The sequence below is a fragment of the Seriola lalandi genome, unplaced genomic scaffold (genome assembly GCF_002814215.2).
Source record: "Seriola lalandi dorsalis isolate HSWRI2012SDOR001 ecotype SW California unplaced genomic scaffold, Sedor1 jcf7180002054947, whole genome shotgun sequence".
Lineage (NCBI taxonomy): Eukaryota > Metazoa > Chordata > Actinopteri > Carangiformes > Carangidae > Seriola > Seriola lalandi.
The window spans coordinates 1,082,759-1,101,588 of record NW_019525498.1 but is presented as its reverse complement, the minus strand read 5'-3'; the positions used below and the strand labels follow the sequence as shown (position 1 = coordinate 1,101,588).

At 42.8% G+C, this 18,830-nt stretch overlaps 1 protein-coding gene across 1 annotated transcript; it reads right to left on the bottom strand.

Moving 5' to 3' along the window:
* Positions 1–226: 226 nt before the first annotated feature.
* On the bottom strand, positions 227–9,057 carry nt5e (5'-nucleotidase, ecto (CD73)). The gene is made up of 9 exons (XM_023394373.2): positions 8,466–9,057; positions 6,102–6,324; positions 4,814–5,002; positions 2,362–2,559; positions 1,946–2,097; positions 1,649–1,757; positions 1,369–1,518; positions 1,068–1,268; positions 227–973 (listed from the first exon to the last, which is right to left on the bottom strand). Exons 1-9 carry the CDS (start codon positions 8,835–8,837, stop codon positions 804–806), a joined length of 1,764 nt encoding a protein of 587 aa, XP_023250141.1. The 5' UTR covers positions 8,838–9,057; the 3' UTR covers positions 227–803.
* Positions 9,058–18,830: the final 9,773 nt, after the last annotated feature.

Below are 18,830 nucleotides of genomic sequence, written 5' to 3'. Positions count from 1 at the left end.
GGTGAGACTGTGAAAATTATTTTTTACCTCCTGATCGCACAGAAGAATCAGAAAACTTTATCTAAGAGGATCAACATTACCAGGTCAGCTGCTGAGATTTCTTTAAACCTTCAGTATCCTGCTAAAACTACTACCAGAGTCGAGTCTCGAGTCCCAAGTGTTCAAGTCCGAGTCAAAGAGCCGACACACAAATAAAAAGGTCGACATCAGACACAAATGACAACTGTTACTGTTTCAAAGGAGGTTTATTTGCTTTGAGTTATTACGGCATCTTACAAAAAACTAACAAAGAGTCTGAGTCTCCAACTTCTGAGTCTGAACACAGTCAGCGCTCGAGTCCAAGGCAAGTCCTGAGTCCCGCGTCTCAGTCAGGGTTTTAGGATTCGAGTCTGAGTCCTGGACTCTAGTCCTGCAACACTGACTGAGACGAGCATTTTATCTTTTTTTTTCAAAATCAACGCCAAAAAAACAAAAAACACGTGAAAAGTTGGAAAAAGTGAGAGAGAAATCCGCTGAGCTCAGAACAGGTCTTAGTGGTCATTAGTGGAGCTGCAGCTTTAGTCGCCGTTAGATTAAAACTAACAAAAAAAAAGTTTAAAAGTTTTGTCCAAACTTGGTCCAAACAGATTTCAGGAAGAGTTTTTAAAACGTGTGGCTGCTGGAGTTTCCCTTCTGTTTTAAAATGATAATAAAAGGTCAGATATTTTTGTCAGTCCTGTAGGATCACATCCATCAGAGCTGGTACTGCTTCATCTTCGCATGTAGTTTATAAAAACAGACTCTTCTGTGTTTTCCGGGTGGATTCAGTCGTACATGTTCCCACACAGAGCCCAGATCAGCGCCAGTGACAGTAAAACCAGCGAAGCGGTCTGTCCGGGAGCCGAGTTGAGGATCTTGATGCGTCCTTCAACAGACGGATAAACCTCCTTTCTTTGTACGATGTAGTTGGACACAACGGTGATGTCCAGATCGCCTGGAGGGAAAAGAAACGTTACGAGGCAGGTTAAAATAAAAGCGGGAGATCTCGACACCTCAAACAAAATCCCGTGTATTTCCTGAAGTCTCACCGCTGTTGTGTTTGAGCGTCTCGTTTTTGATCATGGAGAATCCGTCTCCACCGGTCATCAGGTAGGACGGCAGCACCACTTTGTAAACCTTCTCATCCTCGACGGGATCGTAGTCGGGGACACGACAATCGACGCAGAGGATGCTGAGACTCTTCACGCGATGTCCCGGAGGTTTGGACAAGTCAAACTCTACATGAAGTCCTGTTGGAGGAAACGTCAGAACATTACAACCTTCACTCTCTGCAGGACTGTTGTGTGAGTTTGTATCTGGGCGTCGGGAACGTATAGAAAACCCAGGTACCGGACACTTGTAGGAATTCTCCGGTGCTCCCGCCGTATCGTTTCACTGAGTGTTCAAAGGCTTTCCTCAGTGTGGAGCCTTTCAGCTGCACCAGGTCGAAGGTTCCTCCGAAGGGTAAGACGGAGATCAGGTCCTCCATGGTGATCGAGCCTACGGACGACACATCGGCATATTAAGTTCAACAGACCTTGAACTGTGTGTGAGGACTGAATCTTTTTCCAGACACACACACACACACACACACACACACACACACACACACACACACACATACACACACCGTTCCTGGTGCGTTCATCAATGGATGCGCGGACGCCTCCTCCGTTGAAGATGCTGGCGCTGACGTGGTTCCACTGGACCTCGTCAGAGAATCTGATGTTGTTGGCGACCTGGAGAACGGACACAGGAGTGTTTCATGTGTTCTATGTTCTACCTACAACTGATGGAGAACTCATTACTCAAGTAATTTATTTGCTTACAAGTTTGGTTTAACACCAAGCCATAAACTTCCCATCTCTCCCTTCACAGCTCATCAGTGTGACACAGGTTTGTTCTTTTAACGATCTTTATCACCTACCATGGCGTCACAGATCAGATTTCCCAGGTTGCATTCCCGGAAACGACACTCGGCATCACCTTTCAGGAAGACCTGAGTTTTTCCCACGACCTTGGCCGAGTAGTTCGCCAGATTCTTCTTCCATTCCTCCACATCAGCAAGAACCTCCGGATCTGGACCAGACACGATCCAGTTTGAGAGGGAGTGCAGGTAATAACATGTTTTAATGTAAATACAGTGAATGCCTGGTTTTCCACTTTCTACCTTTTGTTGCACAAACATTTCTGGACAAAAACAAAAAAAATAACCCTTTTTATACCTTTAAAGGCTTTTTTAAAATTAGAATAAAATGAGTGTTTTTAAGAGCAAGTGCAGAATATTTACACCTAAGTGACAAAAAGCCGTTATAAGAGTTTTATAAAAACATTTCCCTTTACCCTGAGGGATGCTGCTGTTCAGCAGGATGGGGTTTCCTGTCGACTTCACTACATGTCCATTGTTGTCAAAGGTCACCTTCAGATAACCCAGATATTTTCCAAAAGCGTAGGCCTGCACGACAGGAACCTGCCGCCCGTCTTCTGATCTCACCATGAAGGGATACGGACCCGCAGGGACTTCAGAGGACGGAGGTGTTCCTGAAAAATGGAGTGTGGAGGTTTAGGTAGGTTTGTTCATTACAGATTAACTGAGTATTTTTCTAGAAAAATCTGGAACCAGAGAAAGTTTAAACTATTTAAAACTATTCTCAAATTTGTCATTGATTAATTTTTCTATTGATGGACAGCGTTTAATTGTGCAGGAAAGAGGGAAGATACCGCAGAGGAGGGGCAGGTGCACGCAGGTGTCCTCTAACAACAGGAAGTCACTGTAAGTTTGGTCGCTGATATGGCGCCTAATTTGCATCAAAAATGGCGCATCTTCTTGCAGATAAGACTCAGTATGACCGACACTGTCCAGTGTCATTATCTCTGCCTTACATTGTGAATAAACATCCATAAACCCGCTGACACACGACAGGAAAAAGTTGCTCCTGATGACTTCACAGCCTGTCATCATGACTGCATTGAGCATGCACTACAGTCACATGACAGGATGTGCAACGTCAAGTAAAGGAAGTGGACTCAAACATCACACCGCAACGATTTCGCTGCTTGACTTCTCATTTTTCCACGACTTATCTACAGGAGAAGTGTGTCACAGTCATCATCAGGTTTAAGGGTTTAGATACAGTTTGTTGCTAGTGAGGGAAACGCACAGTGAAACACGGTTCATCAAACGACCGAAGCAGGCCCCGCCCCCTGCTAGCCGTCGACCACAGCCTCAAAACGAGTGAGAAAGAGGAGACAAACACAGAAAAGGAAGATTTGTAGGAAAAAAGAAAACCGTCGGTTGTGTTGAATTATTTCGTTGCTGGAGAACGATGTTGACCAGGAACATGGAATAAAATATATCGCAGAACAAAAATGTTGCAGTGTCACTTTTTTTCCCACTATCCTGCAGCTGTAGCAGGTCGGTTCAGTTTCAGGAGGAATTAGAGATTCGTTCCAACATGCAGTCAACTCCTCTACGGACTGACTCACTGACTTCATGGAAACAAACTTTTTCTTGACACATTCACTTGACACACACATTCCTCATCAGGTTCCTCCCTGATTCTTGGAGCTCAGCTCTTAAACTGCTTCACTAATCACTAATGAACCTCTCCTGCCTGATGAGACACACAGCAGCTTATAGCGGATGTTTTTCTTTTTTTTGTTGTCGTTTACTTCTCGTCAGGTTCTTTGCAGAGTCACTGAATCATGAAACAGAAGTTTGTTGCCATGACTTCAAGGTTAAGTAACACACATCATTAACGACCCCTGTGGTCATGCATTAAGTTCGCTGATGACTAACACCTGAAATTGAAATCTGAAATCTCATGTGCAGAGACGACACCCTGCAGACTGCAGAAGTTGTTTCCTACAAGTTTTCAAACAAAATGAAGGAAGAGCTAATCAACAGCAGCCGCCGGCTTTCCCAGTTCTCTGGGACTTTGGTGGAAACACAACAATGAAATAAACCGGAATAATCTCAAGGGAGGGAAATACCTGAGCGGTCTGAGCTTAATATGTAAACTTCGTTATCAATGCTAAACAAACCTTCATGCTCACGAGGGAGACGTGCAGCCAAAGGTAAAGTGGAGTGCAGGTTTACATCACCAACGTGGGTCATGAGCAGGAAACGTGAAAAATACTCTTTTCTGCACATTTTCCATTTGCACATTGAAAAAAAACCAAGTGGAAATTCTGAAGATTATGTTGGAAAAAAAAAAGAAAACCATGGCAACACGCCAGGAATCATTTTCAAGTTTGTAAAATCCAGTGTGAGAAGTGTGCAGTGAGCCTCAGAGGGTTTCCCGGACTCAGTAACAGGAGTGGATGGATTAAGTGATAAACCCAGATCAAGTTTAACTAAAATTTCCCCTTCACATGAGGTCTTGAATGCATCACTGTCAGATTCAATGACTCTTCCTCTCCAACGTCCAAACAAGTGCCAACCTGACTTGCTCCCAGTCACTCAGATTTACACAAAGCCTGATCCCGTCTTAAGGAAAACATTTCATTTTCCTGCCATTTCTGTGGCCTGAGGTCAAAACCGGCAGCTCACTTCCTGCAGCTGCTGTAAACATGTAACAGCACAGAGCTATTTATGGAGACCAGGCTCGTGTCTGCAGCATGTTTACTCTGGAGTACGACACTCTGGAGAATGAAGACTCCAGGCTGCGATGCTCATTAAAGAACTATAGATGAAATCAGGGGAAAAATCTACTATTTCTTGCTCTTTACCACTAATGAGGGACAAAAAAAAAGGTTTATCCTGAATGTGGTGCAAGAGAATTCACCTGCCCACCTGTATAGAGGAAAGTGTTGGTGTGTCCGCCGATGACCACGTCGACGCCGCGGACCTTCTCGGCGATCTCTTTGTCCATGGTGAAACCAGAGTGACCCAGAGCGATGATCTTATTGACGCCCAGCGTCTGGAGTTTGTCCACATGCGGCTGCAGGGCCTTCACCTCGTCCTCGAACTTCAGGTGTGGTCCTGTGGAGCAGCAGGTACGGAAACACTGTTAGTACAAAAATATATCTTATAGACTGCAGCCTGAAGCTAAAGCTAAAGCTTATTATGCTCAAACAAAAAGCTCATACATTTTTATATTTGTTCATTAAATTAATTGACTCATAATGAGTTAAAATTTTTTGTCCACGGCTTCAAATTCTTATTTCAGCTTAATAAAAGTGAAACATTATCAAATATAATTAAGGTAAAACATTGATGTGGTGAAAGAGACGTCGGATTTTCAACTTATTCTGAATTCAGTCTGATCAATAACAAGAAAGCACATCTTTGCTTTTCATAACAAAGGAAAAGTTCTGGAGTTTAGTAGTTTAAGGACTTTTTAAGAACGTAATTAAGACATGACACAAAGTAAATAGAATAATATTATTATAGTAAGTATTTTTCTCACAAATCCTCGTATCAGCTTTTGTGCGTTGGTGTCAAAATACCTCTGACTTCATCTGTCAGCCAATGAACCCGCTTCACTAACACGGACTTCCTCCTCGTATTGATATTTTTTATTGTTTCCACCAATTGTTAAGAAGCCATTGTTTTGTCACCTTGGACGCGACCTGCTAATCACATCCTCCGAACACCTCCACTATCTCCACTATTTTCATCCACAAAATGCTGCTCGACGTTTCCTCAGCAGGAAGACAACATGATAATGGCTGGATTTAACTTCATATTACTGAATATTAAAAGCAAAAAATGAGACAGACTTCATAGTTTTAACTGTTGCAAACGTACATTTAGATTTTTACATCTCGCCAACCCTCCGGAAATAAGCTGTTTCTGTTTTGGACTCTTCTTGCCTCTGACTTCAGGGAGGAATCTTCTTTAACTTTGTTTTACTTTTTACTACAACCTTGTATTCAATGTGTCTTTTCTTTAAACTTCGCTGACGAGAGGCCGGCAAGAGGACGGCGGTGTACAGATGTTCCACAGATGTAGGGGAGAGAGTGTATATCATGATGTTTACAGTGTGGATGCCTTCGGTTGAGGATGTAAACAATGTGAGAAACAAACAGAAAAGTCACAGACAGAAACATGAAGACATTAAACAGCCACTTCCACTCACCCGGTGCGGACAGAGCGGGCGTTTCGCGGGACGTGTATCCCACCACGCCGACCTTCTGATCACCCACTGTAAGTATCTTATAAGGGTGGTAAGAACTTCCAAACGTCACGGCCAGAGTTTCGTCTGGTTTGATGTTAGCACTGAGAACGGGACACTCGATCTTCTCCATGAACGGTTTCATGAGTCCTTCCACTCCGTTGTCGAACTCGTGATTCCCAAAAGCCTGAAAAACACAAAGAAATGTCAAACAAAGAATTCAGCTGCAGGAAGAGACATTCAGCTTCTTTACTGAATATGGACATTTATTTTAGATTTAAAGCTCCATGTTTTACAGTTTCCTGTGTTTTATTTGAAGAAGTGTTGATCCACAAGAAGATATATTAGTAGTTTTACATCTCCTCTCTCTGGAGCTCTAGTAACAACAGGTCGGTCCTGACGGCTGGTTTTAAGGCTCAGTTTCTGAATACAGGCTGTGTGCATTTCTCTGTGGACTGAGGCTTTGATACTTTCACAGTATTAATATAGAAGCTAGAGCTGATCTATCATCACACTACACATGGACACAGACCTTTACACTGGAGGAGCTTTAAAAGTCCCAATAACACATGGACTCTGGTTCGTCTCGATTTAGCTCATGAACAGTTCAATTTTAAAGTGATTTTCATACCCAAATAGTTTTATCTGAATTCATAAAAGGTTTAGTAATGTAAAACTATACTATACAACATTTTGTTGTGTCCCAGACAAAAGTAGAGAGAGACAAGATCAAATCTGTAGTTGAGACGATGGTCCTAGATCCTCCACCTGCTGCAGATGTTTTATGTTTTTTCTCAGACCCAGACAACTCCACATAAATCGCACCATGCTGCTTGGAGCCAAGAATCACATGTGGGGGGACAGATGGACCAGTGCCGCCCAGTAGAAGGATGAAAATGAGCAGCAGGCAACAGATGGTCCGGAAAATTGAAGCTAACTTCTGTGTAAAGGCGAAATGGTCCATTAACTCCTCACAGTGCAACGGAGCTCTTTGTTTAAGTTTCTCCAAGCTAATACATCACCAGGCTACAGGGCTAAAGATATGACCTGGACTGTGTCATAGTAAATCTGACACACACTCAGCTCTCTGTACATTTATAACTAACTGAACCTCTGTGGTTTCAAGTCGTTTCACTCCCACGTTCCTGCTCTGACTTCAGCGTTCAGCGTTGGTTTACTGGTGACGGCCAGTGTTACCAGAGCTGTGTGAAGTTACTGCTGCATTTTAAGTGCTATTCTTCAATAAAAACAGGTCTACACAACAACATTAGGACCTTCGCTGCACCTGAAGAGGGCTTGTATCTAAGCACCAAGAAAACAGACATCACAGGGTTCCTTTACTTAGTCATCGTACAGGAGTCATGTTCTCCACGTACAGAAGAGTCTGCTTCCCATCTCCATTCCACACAGTCACTATAATCACTGTAATTCTGGCCGGAAGATGAAAAGCCACAGCGAGCAGAGCCGATCCACTAAAACACTTGTTTTTGAGTCACTGCTATTAAGCTAATTAAAACTGTCTGAGACCTTTGGACCCAAACCCATTAATCAACTCCAGCCTTTCCCAGAGTCCAGTCTGATTCCTCGGCTATCAACAGGGACCTTTCTGTTCTTTATCTGATGGTTGTTGTTGTTGTGTTTGTTAACTCATCATCACCGTTTCTATAGAAACATGTCTCTGATGATTAACAGCGAGCTGCACTATCAGGCAGGATCGATCATGTCTAGGTTCTATATCAATACTGTGAAAGTATCAAAGCCTCAGGCCACAGAGAAATGCACACAGCCTGTAGCAAGCAGTCATCAAGCCCCGCCCACCTGGACCCACCATACAAACCTTTACAGGATTTGGTTTCTCTGAGTGTTTTTACCTGAAATCTGCTTTATTTTTGTTCCATCACTCAGAAACCAGTCAGCCAATCAGTGAGCCTCCTCTCTTCTGATTGGCTCACCGACCTGTTGTTACTAGAGCTCCAGAGAGAAGCCTGAGAGAGGAGATGTAAAACTACACTGAGATGGTTTTTGGTTCTTAAAACCACAAATATATCTTCTTATGGATCAACACTTCAAATAAAACACAGAAGAAAATATGGAGCTTTAAAATAATGTTATGTTAGAGGAAATTAATAAAGCAACTTCTATCTATCTATCTATAAATACATAGAAAGATCTATGTATCTCTTAATAAACTTACAATAAAACATTACACAATGAAATCCTGACACTTTTCCATTGTGTGTACAGACTAATGTTTCTAACCTCTTTTAGTCTCAAATGAAACATAAACCTGAACAAACTGCAGTTCTTACACAGCTCTGTGTTTCTTACCATGGCATCATATCTCAGTTTGTTCATGAAGTGCGCAGCCTCGGCGCCCTTGTAGTAATTGAACCAGACGGTCCCCTGGAACTGGTCCCCGGCGTCCAGCAGCAGCACGTTGCTCTCGGAGCTGCGGATCCTCTTGATCATCGTGGCTCTCCGTGCCACGCCGGCGAAGCACTGGCTGCTCTTGACGCATTTCCCGGAGTGTTTGGTGGTCTCCTCCACCCGGGCGTGCACGTCGTTGGTGTGGAGGAGGACCAGGTCCCAGGCGGCCGAGCTGGACACGGAGAAGCTCAGCAGTAGCGGGAGGATGATGAGGAGGAGGCGGCAGAGGCAGAGCCGCGGAGGAGCGCTCTGCTCCGGGCGCACCTCTTCCATCTCTCCGGTCCGCTGCGCGCAAAAACAGTGGAGCAGGAAAAAACACGACCGGTCAGTCTCTGCTCCTAATGCTCCATAAATGTCTCCTTGTACACAAATGCGACCCCGCTGACACTACATGCTGAGCGGACTGAGACTCCGTCAGGAGGCGCCTTCAGGGAAAGTGAACGGAGGAGGAGGATGAGGGGGAGGAGGAGGGAGGATTTCACTTATTGTGATAGGCTTCTTCTTCTCTGATCTCTCCCACCACCTTTCACTCTTGGGCATATTTATTCTCACACACACACACACACACACACACACACACACACACACACACACACACACACACACACACACACAGAGCATTGAACGAGGTGGCCTTAAACTTTAAATCTGTTTTCAATTTACCCCCCAAACTTGTTGCTAAACTGTTAAAACCATCTCCACCCACCTGAATGTCTCTCTCTCTCTCTCTCTCTCTACAGACCACCTGGACTTCACTCAGCTTTAGATGACTGTATCTCAGTCTGATGAGACTCTAATTACAGGTGACTTCAGGACTCACCTGGTGAGTGAAACCTCTAATGATACTTTTGGTTTCACCCAGTTTGTGTGAGTTTCTGCAGCGGTCTCACACCCTGGACCTGATTCTGTCCCGTAGGATAGCGGTTTCTCCCCCCCCCCCCCCCCGTTGTAAACTGTACCAGTGAGTTAAACACAGCTCTGTTTAGACTCTGGGTCTGCAGCCTTGTTTACTGAGCAGCTGCGCAGGCTTCTACCTCCAGTGGAACGAGTGTGAACTGAAATACAACCGTACTCTCTCTGCACAGAGCAGCTTATTTCTCTACGTTAATCAGCAACAACAGATTTAATTTTGCCACTGTGGCCAAACTCTCTCGCAGCTGCTCGACCTTTACGGCTCACATGTACGGGACAGAGCTTTGGCTCGGCAGCTTTCAGACCTTCACCGAAACTGCACTTACGAGAGTCGTAAATGTTCTTCTGCTTTCTAGGGATTCAGATTCCACGTCTGTGCTTCTCTTTCACTTGATCCCAGTGCAGCTGTTGATACCACAGATCATCGTCTACTGCTCCAAGACTGACTGGAAAACCAATTTGGCGTCTCTGAATCCTTAGTGCCTTTTCAAGGGTTTCAGTACAGAGTGTGTCTTAATGCTGTACAGATTGTTAAAGTCCCTTCAGGCAAATTTGCTGTTGTTGATCTTGGGTTATATAAGTAAAGACTGACCTGACAGTATGTGGAGGATTTTGAGACAACTGCTCTGTGAGGGCAAGTTATTCTACAGCATCTGTCATCAATGAGGCAATTCAGAGTGATCACAGATGCCATCAACAAGGTAACTGAAATTAAAATGTGAGAACCTGGAGGGTGAGGAGGTTCATCTTCCAAACAGGACGCTCCCACAGCCCCCAGGCTTTTTGACTGTGTCTGTAACTACAGTAACTAGAACGAACAGCGGGGAGACTGTTTGTCTGTGGTAGGCATTATAGGCATTATAATTAAAATTCACTGCAATTAATAATAATTAAAACCTTTCAGCACAGAATCTCTTTATGATTCTATGTTTTGGCCAAAAAAAGATGCCGATTTCTTCATGTTACTCATTTTAGCGACAGTTAGCAGGTGGGTTTTGGTAAAGGTGTAGTACAGCCTAAAAGCTGCTGTGTCAGAGATCAATTAGATCAGATGAATGATCTTCAATTGATCAGTAAACTAGAATTACAGCCTTGCGGTTGTCTGCCATTCCTGTTTATCCAGAATCATAAAATACGAACCATTTGTGTGAAGTCTTGAGTAATGACTAAAAAGTGTTTAGTGCGGTCACACTGACCTTTGACCTCTGATCTAATCAGTTTGTCCAAGTGGACATTCGTGCCAAATTTGAAGAAATTCCTTTACTAAGATATCGCGTTCACGAGGCCAAAACCATGTCCTTGACCTTTGACCTTTGACCAAAAAAACAAAACCTTGAGTCCAAATGAGCGTTTGTGCTAAATGTGAAGGGAGTAAGAATGACATTTAACACAAGCTCCTGCAAATGAAGACACCCAAGGTCATCATGATTTTTGTGTGTGTGTGTGTGTGTGTGTGTGTGTGTGTGTGTGTGTGTGTGTGTGTGTGTGGGGGGGGTGTTTGTCATGAGTGGGAGTTTGGTTTGCATCATGATGGTAACAGACTGGAGGTCAGAATTCCAGCATCTCACTTCAACCGCCGCCGTCTGTAGCCGATATTTAAGTGACTCTCGCAGCTGCAGAGCGCTCTCCCACACAGCTGCAAAACTACACACAGCAGGAAACATGGAAACCGACCATGGTCCGTCCCGTGGTTTCATTTCTGCAAACACACGACTGAGAGCAGTGACACGTTGATCACGCCTGGTGGAGTAACGTCAGCTGCCGCCCTCACCTCACCCTCACATTCCACATTAACGCAGAACACCATCATGGAAATAAGACTTTTAACTCCACTGTGGTTTTATAGTCTCATTTTCATAAACTGCTCGAGGCACTTCTGTGTGTGCAGTTATCAGAGTGTCAAATAAACCCGTTAATTCACTCGTTCACCCTCAGGCTTTGGTTATGTTACAACACGGGAAAAACACCGGTTTATTATTCTTGGCTTCCTCTTCTAACATGTACTATTTATAATTAAAGCACTGGGGATTTACTGTATGAGTTTCTGTTTGTTATCGGTTTTACTTCTTATCATGTTTTTGGTTTCTTAAGGGACTCTGGGTTTGTTTAACTTTCTGCAGACTTGACTCTTTAATACTCTGTTTTGTACACGGTGAAACTTGCTATAAGCCTTGTTTTATCTCGTCCTCTGGTGAATGACATCTGATGAATTATTCTCACGCTTTAGATTACAGTGCGCTGCAGGTATTTTCATTCCTGTGATACAACTCCAGCAACGATGTCGTCATGTAGATGACAGTCTTTTGTTAGTGACGGATATGATAGATAAAGAGATATTTTGGTGGTGGCTTCAGTCCAACTTGAGTCCATGAACTCAAGGCAGGAAACTCTAGAAGTTCATATATTCCAACACTGTTTGTACAGTCCAAAACTCAAAGATACTGACCTTGAAAGAAAAACAGCTAGAATCTAGAATGAGAAAGTAATTTTGCTTTAATTACTTCAACAATTAATTCATTGTGAAAATTGTTGCAGATTATTTTTTTATAGACCAACTAATCGATTAAGTCACTAATCACTTGGGCTCTACAGGAAATCATTAAACCTTTCGATATGAAATATGCTCATAATCCTTTTAAAAGGGCTATTGGTAAGTTTTGCTACTGCTACATTGCTAGCATTAGCATTAATAGCTGTTTACTTACCAGTAGCCGAGAGCTTCAGCCATTGTTGCATTTACAATACAAGAGGTTATAACACATCCTCTGAGCATCTACTTCTTCAGGACGCTACAGCGACTCGGTATCGGAAAGTGATGAAGTACTGTCCGGCTGGACAGAAGCTAGCTGGTTAGCATGCTAACTTTGGTAGAAGAAACGAAGTGACAGAAGTAGCAGCAAAAGCAGAGGGTTCGATCTCTGGAGACCAGCTGATGGTGAGTAAAGGAATAAAGTTTGATGCTAAACTCCGAATGTTTCTACTAAATTGAAAAATAAACAGCTGTTTATGCTAATGTTGGTTGTGTAGCAACAGCAAAACAAATAGCTCCTTTTAATTATTCTTTGTTTTTATTAATCTTTATTCCCATGGAGCAGAATTATAGTCACTACCTCTACATTGAACTTGGCTTGAACATCAGTGGAGATATAACGTGTCACTGCTAATGTACAAACAAGCATTTGCATCCAGATAAAACGCTACTGTCAGTGTTTTCTCTCTGAGTTTTTATATTTATACATGTTGGGATCGGGTAGGTTTTCATGTTTTGTGATGAACCCTACCCTAAATGTATAAATAGCTGTTGTCTTCAGAATTAAACCTTTCAGATTAATGTTTTACCATTAGTTTAAAACTTCCTGCATCAAAGCTAAAAGCCAAAGATAAAACAGAAGCTCTTCGACCTGTTACAAGCAGTCAAAAAATATGTTAGGTTCTTGAAGTTTCTTATCTCAGTACAGTACCTACCACACTGTCTGCAGACCTGACAGATTAATCAGCCTCAGGGAAGATTTAGCACCATGTGGCTACTGGCATCTGGTAATTTCCTTTCCTGCTCCGTCTTATTAAAAAGTGAATCACGAGAGGCAGTTTTGAAGAGGGTGGTGCCTCACTAGAGGGCAGCAAGCTGCAAGAAATGAATCAACACATGAGGCTTGATGAGCAGAAAGTCTCACACCGAACACAGCAGGGTGAAATAAAAAACTCCTTATACTCTGTATGAATTTTAACTCATGACACAATGTGTTATGAATAACTGAATGTCAAAGCCGAGTGTAATCCGGTGAAATCGTTCTTAAGGTACACGCAAAGTATTTTCTCCTGACCGGAGACGACGAGCATTTGGTTTGTCTCAGTCGATATGCATTTTGAGATGTGGTCAATGGCTCAGTGCAGATCCTTTACAAAAGGGGATCTGAGCATAACAACATATTTGAAGGTGCGTCTCTATAGCTTAAGCATTAAGCCGATCAGGTAGATCCCTGTTTGGAGTTTGGCCGACGCCATTGTCGCATATCTCTAGTTTCTATAGTGAAGGTTTCAAGATTCCTGGTACGATGGATAAATCAAAATCAATGCCTTTGTTTAGGTTGGAGGTAGAATACAGAGGGGTGGGTGGTGGTGGTGGTGGTGGGCTGTAAGAACCTGATACAATCCACTCATAATTAATGGATATCAACATCAAGGTTTTATAAAATCCAAAGCAGAATTTAAGTAAAAGTATTTTTTTGACACTTTGTGTTGAAACTGCCATTATTGCCAATCTGTCTACACTCAATAACATATAATGACAAAGTGAAATCATGTTTTAAATGGTTTTACATTTGAATAAACGTCTTAGAAATGTTTGCAAATTTATTAAAAACTAAAAATCAAATGATTTGAAATCAAAACTCTAAAAATAAACTTCACATATTGTGAAATTTCTTTGGTTTTTTAGTTTCATCACAATTGATTCCTTGTCCAGTGGTTCACACCCAACTCTGATGAAACAAGTACTAACTGCGATTAGCCAACAGTTGAGTCTTAATGTCTCCGTGTCATTCAACTCGTCCCTGTGTACGTGACGTGAAGTCTTGATGGTGCAGCTGATCCCTGTGGGGAAATTTGCCTTTTAACTACCTTCCCCCTCCACAGGGAGGTCAGAGGTCAGCAGCAGGTCAGCACCACTGAGGCTGGAGGGAATATTCACTAAGACACACTAATCACCACAGGACTTAGTTTACTGGCTGATGCATTACTAATTACTAATCACTTATTCAAATCGAGTCAGACACAATTATCCACTTGCAATAAGAGGTAGGGCTGTCTGCAGTTCAGTCAATGAAGGGGTCACATGACTCCTGTGGGTTCAAGGTCCCTGACTGTTTTCTTATTTCCTCATTGCTGACACAGTAATGTCACAAATACATTAATAATAGTTTAAGGATAGGTTCCCTGGGTGCAAAGAAACAGATTTTGATGGCTATACATTCTCCTCCTGTTCACACTGTTTATCTTAAGTTAATGTGAGTTAATCAAATCACATAAATAAAATCTGGTTTATAGTAAAACCATTAAACTGGCACACATCTTATGCTAATATTAGCTAATTAGCACAAAGTACGATGTAAGTAAGATGTCATTTTTGCAGGTATTACACCAAAGTACTGGATAAAATCAAAAATTTTAACCTGATGATGGCGCCTGAGACAAAGTCAGTGGATCACCAAAGTGTTAAGGATTCGTCCTCTGGGAACCGTGAATTTTTGTACCAAATTTTGTGCCAATCCACCCGGTAGATGTTGAGATATTTCAGTCTGGACCAAAGAGATGAACCAACAGACCAAGATTTCCTACAGAATTGGCATAAATTTCGATCCACTGCTTTTATGTGATATATTAGGAGTTGATTCGTCAAGATAACTCAAAGGGGGAGGGGGCTAATTCTCCAGTCTGTGCCATTAAAACCATTGCAGAAGAAGAGGACACAATACGATGATGTAAGTAAAAGAGCGCCAGTCAAACTTCAAAATGGAAACCTGACATTTCTGTTCATTTCATCCATTAATGAGAGGAAAGTTTCAGTCTGTTTTCGCCGCTTCAATGCTTTCAAAGGGGCGATGGTTTCTCTCCGGGAGCAGGTGGTGGTTATTTTCACAAGAGCTTCGGCCATCGTTGCATTTACCACGGACGAAGTTATAATACCTGCCTCAGCCGCTGGCAGACAAAGCCATGAATCAGCCTCAGGGAAGAACTGGCATCACTTCACTGGCGGCTTCCGTTTATTTCCAGCCAGTCTGTTAAAATATGAGTCATTATTTACAGTAGAGGGCAGTAGAGTGAAGGAGAGGAGAGGAGTCACGCTCACTGCTCTGTGTCAGCATCTCTCTCACTACAACAACATGTCAGGGCTGAATAATTCAACCCAGGTTTTTCTCTATATGTTAAATTGCTGTGTATGTTCTGATATGAAAAATAAAAAAGCAGAACTGGTGCGTTATCACAAAGGATGTTTGGTTATTTCGGCCGGGGCTCTGGGGGAATAAAAGAAATGGATGAGGGTGTGAAGAAGAGCAGAGTGACGCAGCCTTTTCTCAGCCTCTCCTATTCCAGCTGATGGATAACAACTATTCTCCAGAGATGCAGAGTGTATCAGGAGAATGAGGATGTAGCAGGGGCAGTGTGCAGGGTGAAATAAAACCCCTCCTTCGCGCATCCATCCTGTTCATCCCACATTAATACTCCACGCAGTGACAGCGCTCCCTGATGGATTCACTCTCCATCTACTCCGTGTTGAAGCCGAAATCTGCGACGTTCACACAACAGCAGAGGGGGCGGAGAACTCGTTTCACCTTTTAGTTTGTACAGACAGGTGAGAAATTCAAAAACAAAGCAAAGCAAAAACAGATGCTTCCATAAAGTTAACGAAGGCTCACTGATTGACTCACCGATTGACCTCCAGATCTCAGCCCAGCTGTTGAGACACCTGTGGAAGATTTTGGAGCAGCTCTCCATCACCAAAACACCAAATCCAGTTGACTGTGCACCTTACTGTCCAGCTGGTCTGGGCAGCAGGTGCGACCATAATGCTGCAAGGCGTGAAGTGGAAATGTTTCATGTTGTATGTCCTAAGCCGTCTTTATCGTATGTTGTTTTTTCTTTTTTGAAATGCCTGTGATAATGCCAAACCTTTTGGAAGGATGTTGTTCATCCCTCAGGTTCGCTAAATCAAGAATAATACGACTCGTAGCTGCTGAAAAAGCTGTGGTGTTTCCAAGCTCGGGTATCTGCCAGAGGACTTGGACTTGGTCAGGTGCCGAAACGTTTGCGCGGAGCGCTGACGCTGTTCTGTTCACATTAGGTTTAACATTCCTTTAACTCCTAAGAGCTTACCTCAGGTCTTTAGCTGGGACTACCTTACATTACATCCTGTCTACCTAATTAAATTCCAATTAAGCACTCAGCTCCTTGGTGTTGCTCCAACTATTTGTCTTCAACAATGTCAAAGTGTCAGAAATGACATTTTCTGTATTGTTCATTTGGGAGCAAACATAGTTTTAAAGATGCAGCGGATGTTTTGTATGTGTGTGTGTTTTTATTTTTAAGAATATTTAATTTAATTTAATCATAAACAGATTTACAACTTGTTTTATGGGGCTCTAAAGGTTTCACACAAACATTTACTCAGAATTAAATCACATGCTTTTGCAGAATAAAATATCACTGTGAAAATATAAGAGTTTCTTTTTGAAGACTGAACTAAAAGGTAGAGCTTCGTGTCTGACTGGCTGTTTGTGCTCTAAGATTACGTGTGATTAGGTGAAGAGGGGTTGTCGCTGCGTCTTCCAACAGTTTGCAGCTCAATCAGGTGTTTCTCTGATCAAGAACAGCAAAGTGTAAGAACTGGAGACAAGATTGAAAACTGATTTGCAGCAAGAGACGAATGTTTCTAAACTTCTTTGTGTCACTCTCAGTGGACGACCTTCTAACGATCGTGATGATAATGAGATGATAAGTCGGCGGCAGAAGCAGCTGACATGTCCGCTTCCATTGAACCCTGCTGATCATGGTCTGGCGTCCCCTCGATATACATCTGAGGTCAGAGGTCATGGTCGCCCACAGAGCAGCATTCCCAGGAGTTATGGGGATTCAACATCTTTCTCAAGGACGTTCCAGCAGGACGGACGCATGAACTGATTCCCCTGGTTCACATGACTTTCATGTGTCTTTCCACACAGAGGCTGGAGCTCGTCTTTCTGAAGGGCGAACAGTCAGGTTTCCACAACCAGAGACAAACGGCTGAAAACTGCAGTGTACGGTTTCTTTCACGATCAATAACTCCATCAATTATTTTTGAAAATTTCATTTTTCTGCAAAGGCTGGCAGAATGAGAACTCATATTAGACTTGTAACTAATTTTGCGGTCGATTACACTAAAGAAATCATATGAATGGAAGAAGAGTAATCAATAGAGTACACTTCTTTGTTTCAGAATCAAGTTCTGCCAAGTTCACCTGTATTTCCAATAAATGCAGCCGTTGTGATGCGTGATTTGTGTTGCTGCTGCAGCCTCCAGCTCCACTGTAGAAAATTCAGAGAAACAATGAGTCGTGAATCAGTTGTCGCTTGTCCAAGTTTGTTTTCAGGTGTGGGAGGGGCTCAGTGCCGCTCCTTGTGGTCTTTGGGGTGAAAAAAAATAAAACACCCACTACAGCCGTGACTCTCACCAAGTAACAGATCAGTAGGTGTTTTTCTGCTTGCCAACCTCAAAGGCCACTAAGGAGCACATTACAGTTTGGCAGATTTATTCTTTACTGGAACTGTTTTCAAAACATATTTTTTTAGTTTTATGAGAGAAAAACACTGAAGGATGAAGACTAATAGGTTGTTTCGGCAAATGTTCAGTACTGTGGAAACATTTTAGCCACTAAAATGAACATGGATACTTTTTATTTATCAATTAACTTCATGCAAAGTGCAGTAAACCAAAAAAAAACCCTCTGCCTTTTAAGCTGCATCCAGAGTAAAGGTCTGTGTCCATGTGTAGTGTGATTATAGATCAGCTCTAGCTTCTATATTAATACTGTGAAAGTATCAAAGCCTCAGTCCACAGAGAAATGCACACAGCCTGTATTCAGAAACTGAGCCTTAAAACCAGCCGTCAGGACTTCTGGAACTTTGTGATGTCACAACAAAGAAGTCACCAAGCCCCGCCCACCTGGACCCACCATCCCAGAATGACTCCACGATGTTGAGATCAGGGTCGTGTGGAGGCCAGACCATCTGTGACAGGACTCCTTGTTCTTCTTGTCTCTGGAGATAGTTCTTGTATGTTTGGCAGAACCTTTACATCTAAACATCAATCCTCTAATCTCTAAACTCTCAGACAGAAAACAAATAATCTTCCTGAAATGTTGAAATCTTGCTTTGAGGTCCACTGCAGCCCCCTCAAATCAAACTGTCTACTCCACCAATGGTTCAACAATGTTTTCCCCCCTGCCTTGAAATCCCTTTTTGATTTCTCTGGGCCTTTAATCTTCCTTTTTGTCACGAAACAGCAGCAATAATTATATTTAGCAGACAATTCTGAGGTGTTGTGTCTGGTTGAGCAGCCTCTTCTGTTCCTCTTAAAAGTGCTGTTGTTATGTTAATAGTCCCTTCATGAGAGGGGGTGAAAAACATCTCAGTTGTGATTTGTAGATATACGGTAGAAAATTACACTCTTTTTAAAGTAACTTTCCTCAGACGACATGACCTGAGAAAACTCGGGAGAGGCTCATACTCAGAGACTTCAGGTTAAAGCCGCAGCCCACGTATCGCAATATGCAGCACGACCCCTTCTCCGGCCGTCAGTGCAGGTCAGCTGCCAGCGAC

Bases quoted from the DNA above. Each gene is read 5' to 3' on its own strand.
- nt5e (XM_023394373.2), bottom strand. From the start codon at position 8,837: ATGGAAGAGGTGCGCCCGGAGCAGAGCGCTCCTCCGCGGCTCTGCCTC. The intron at 5,003-6,101 runs GTGAGTGGAAGT...GCTGCTCCACAG, and splicing joins GCCCGCTCTGTCCGCACCGG to GACCACACCTGAAGTTCGAG. The intron at 2,560-4,813 runs GTGGGCAGGTGA...TCCATTTTTCAG, and splicing joins CAACACTTTCCTCTATACAG to GAACACCTCCGTCCTCTGAA.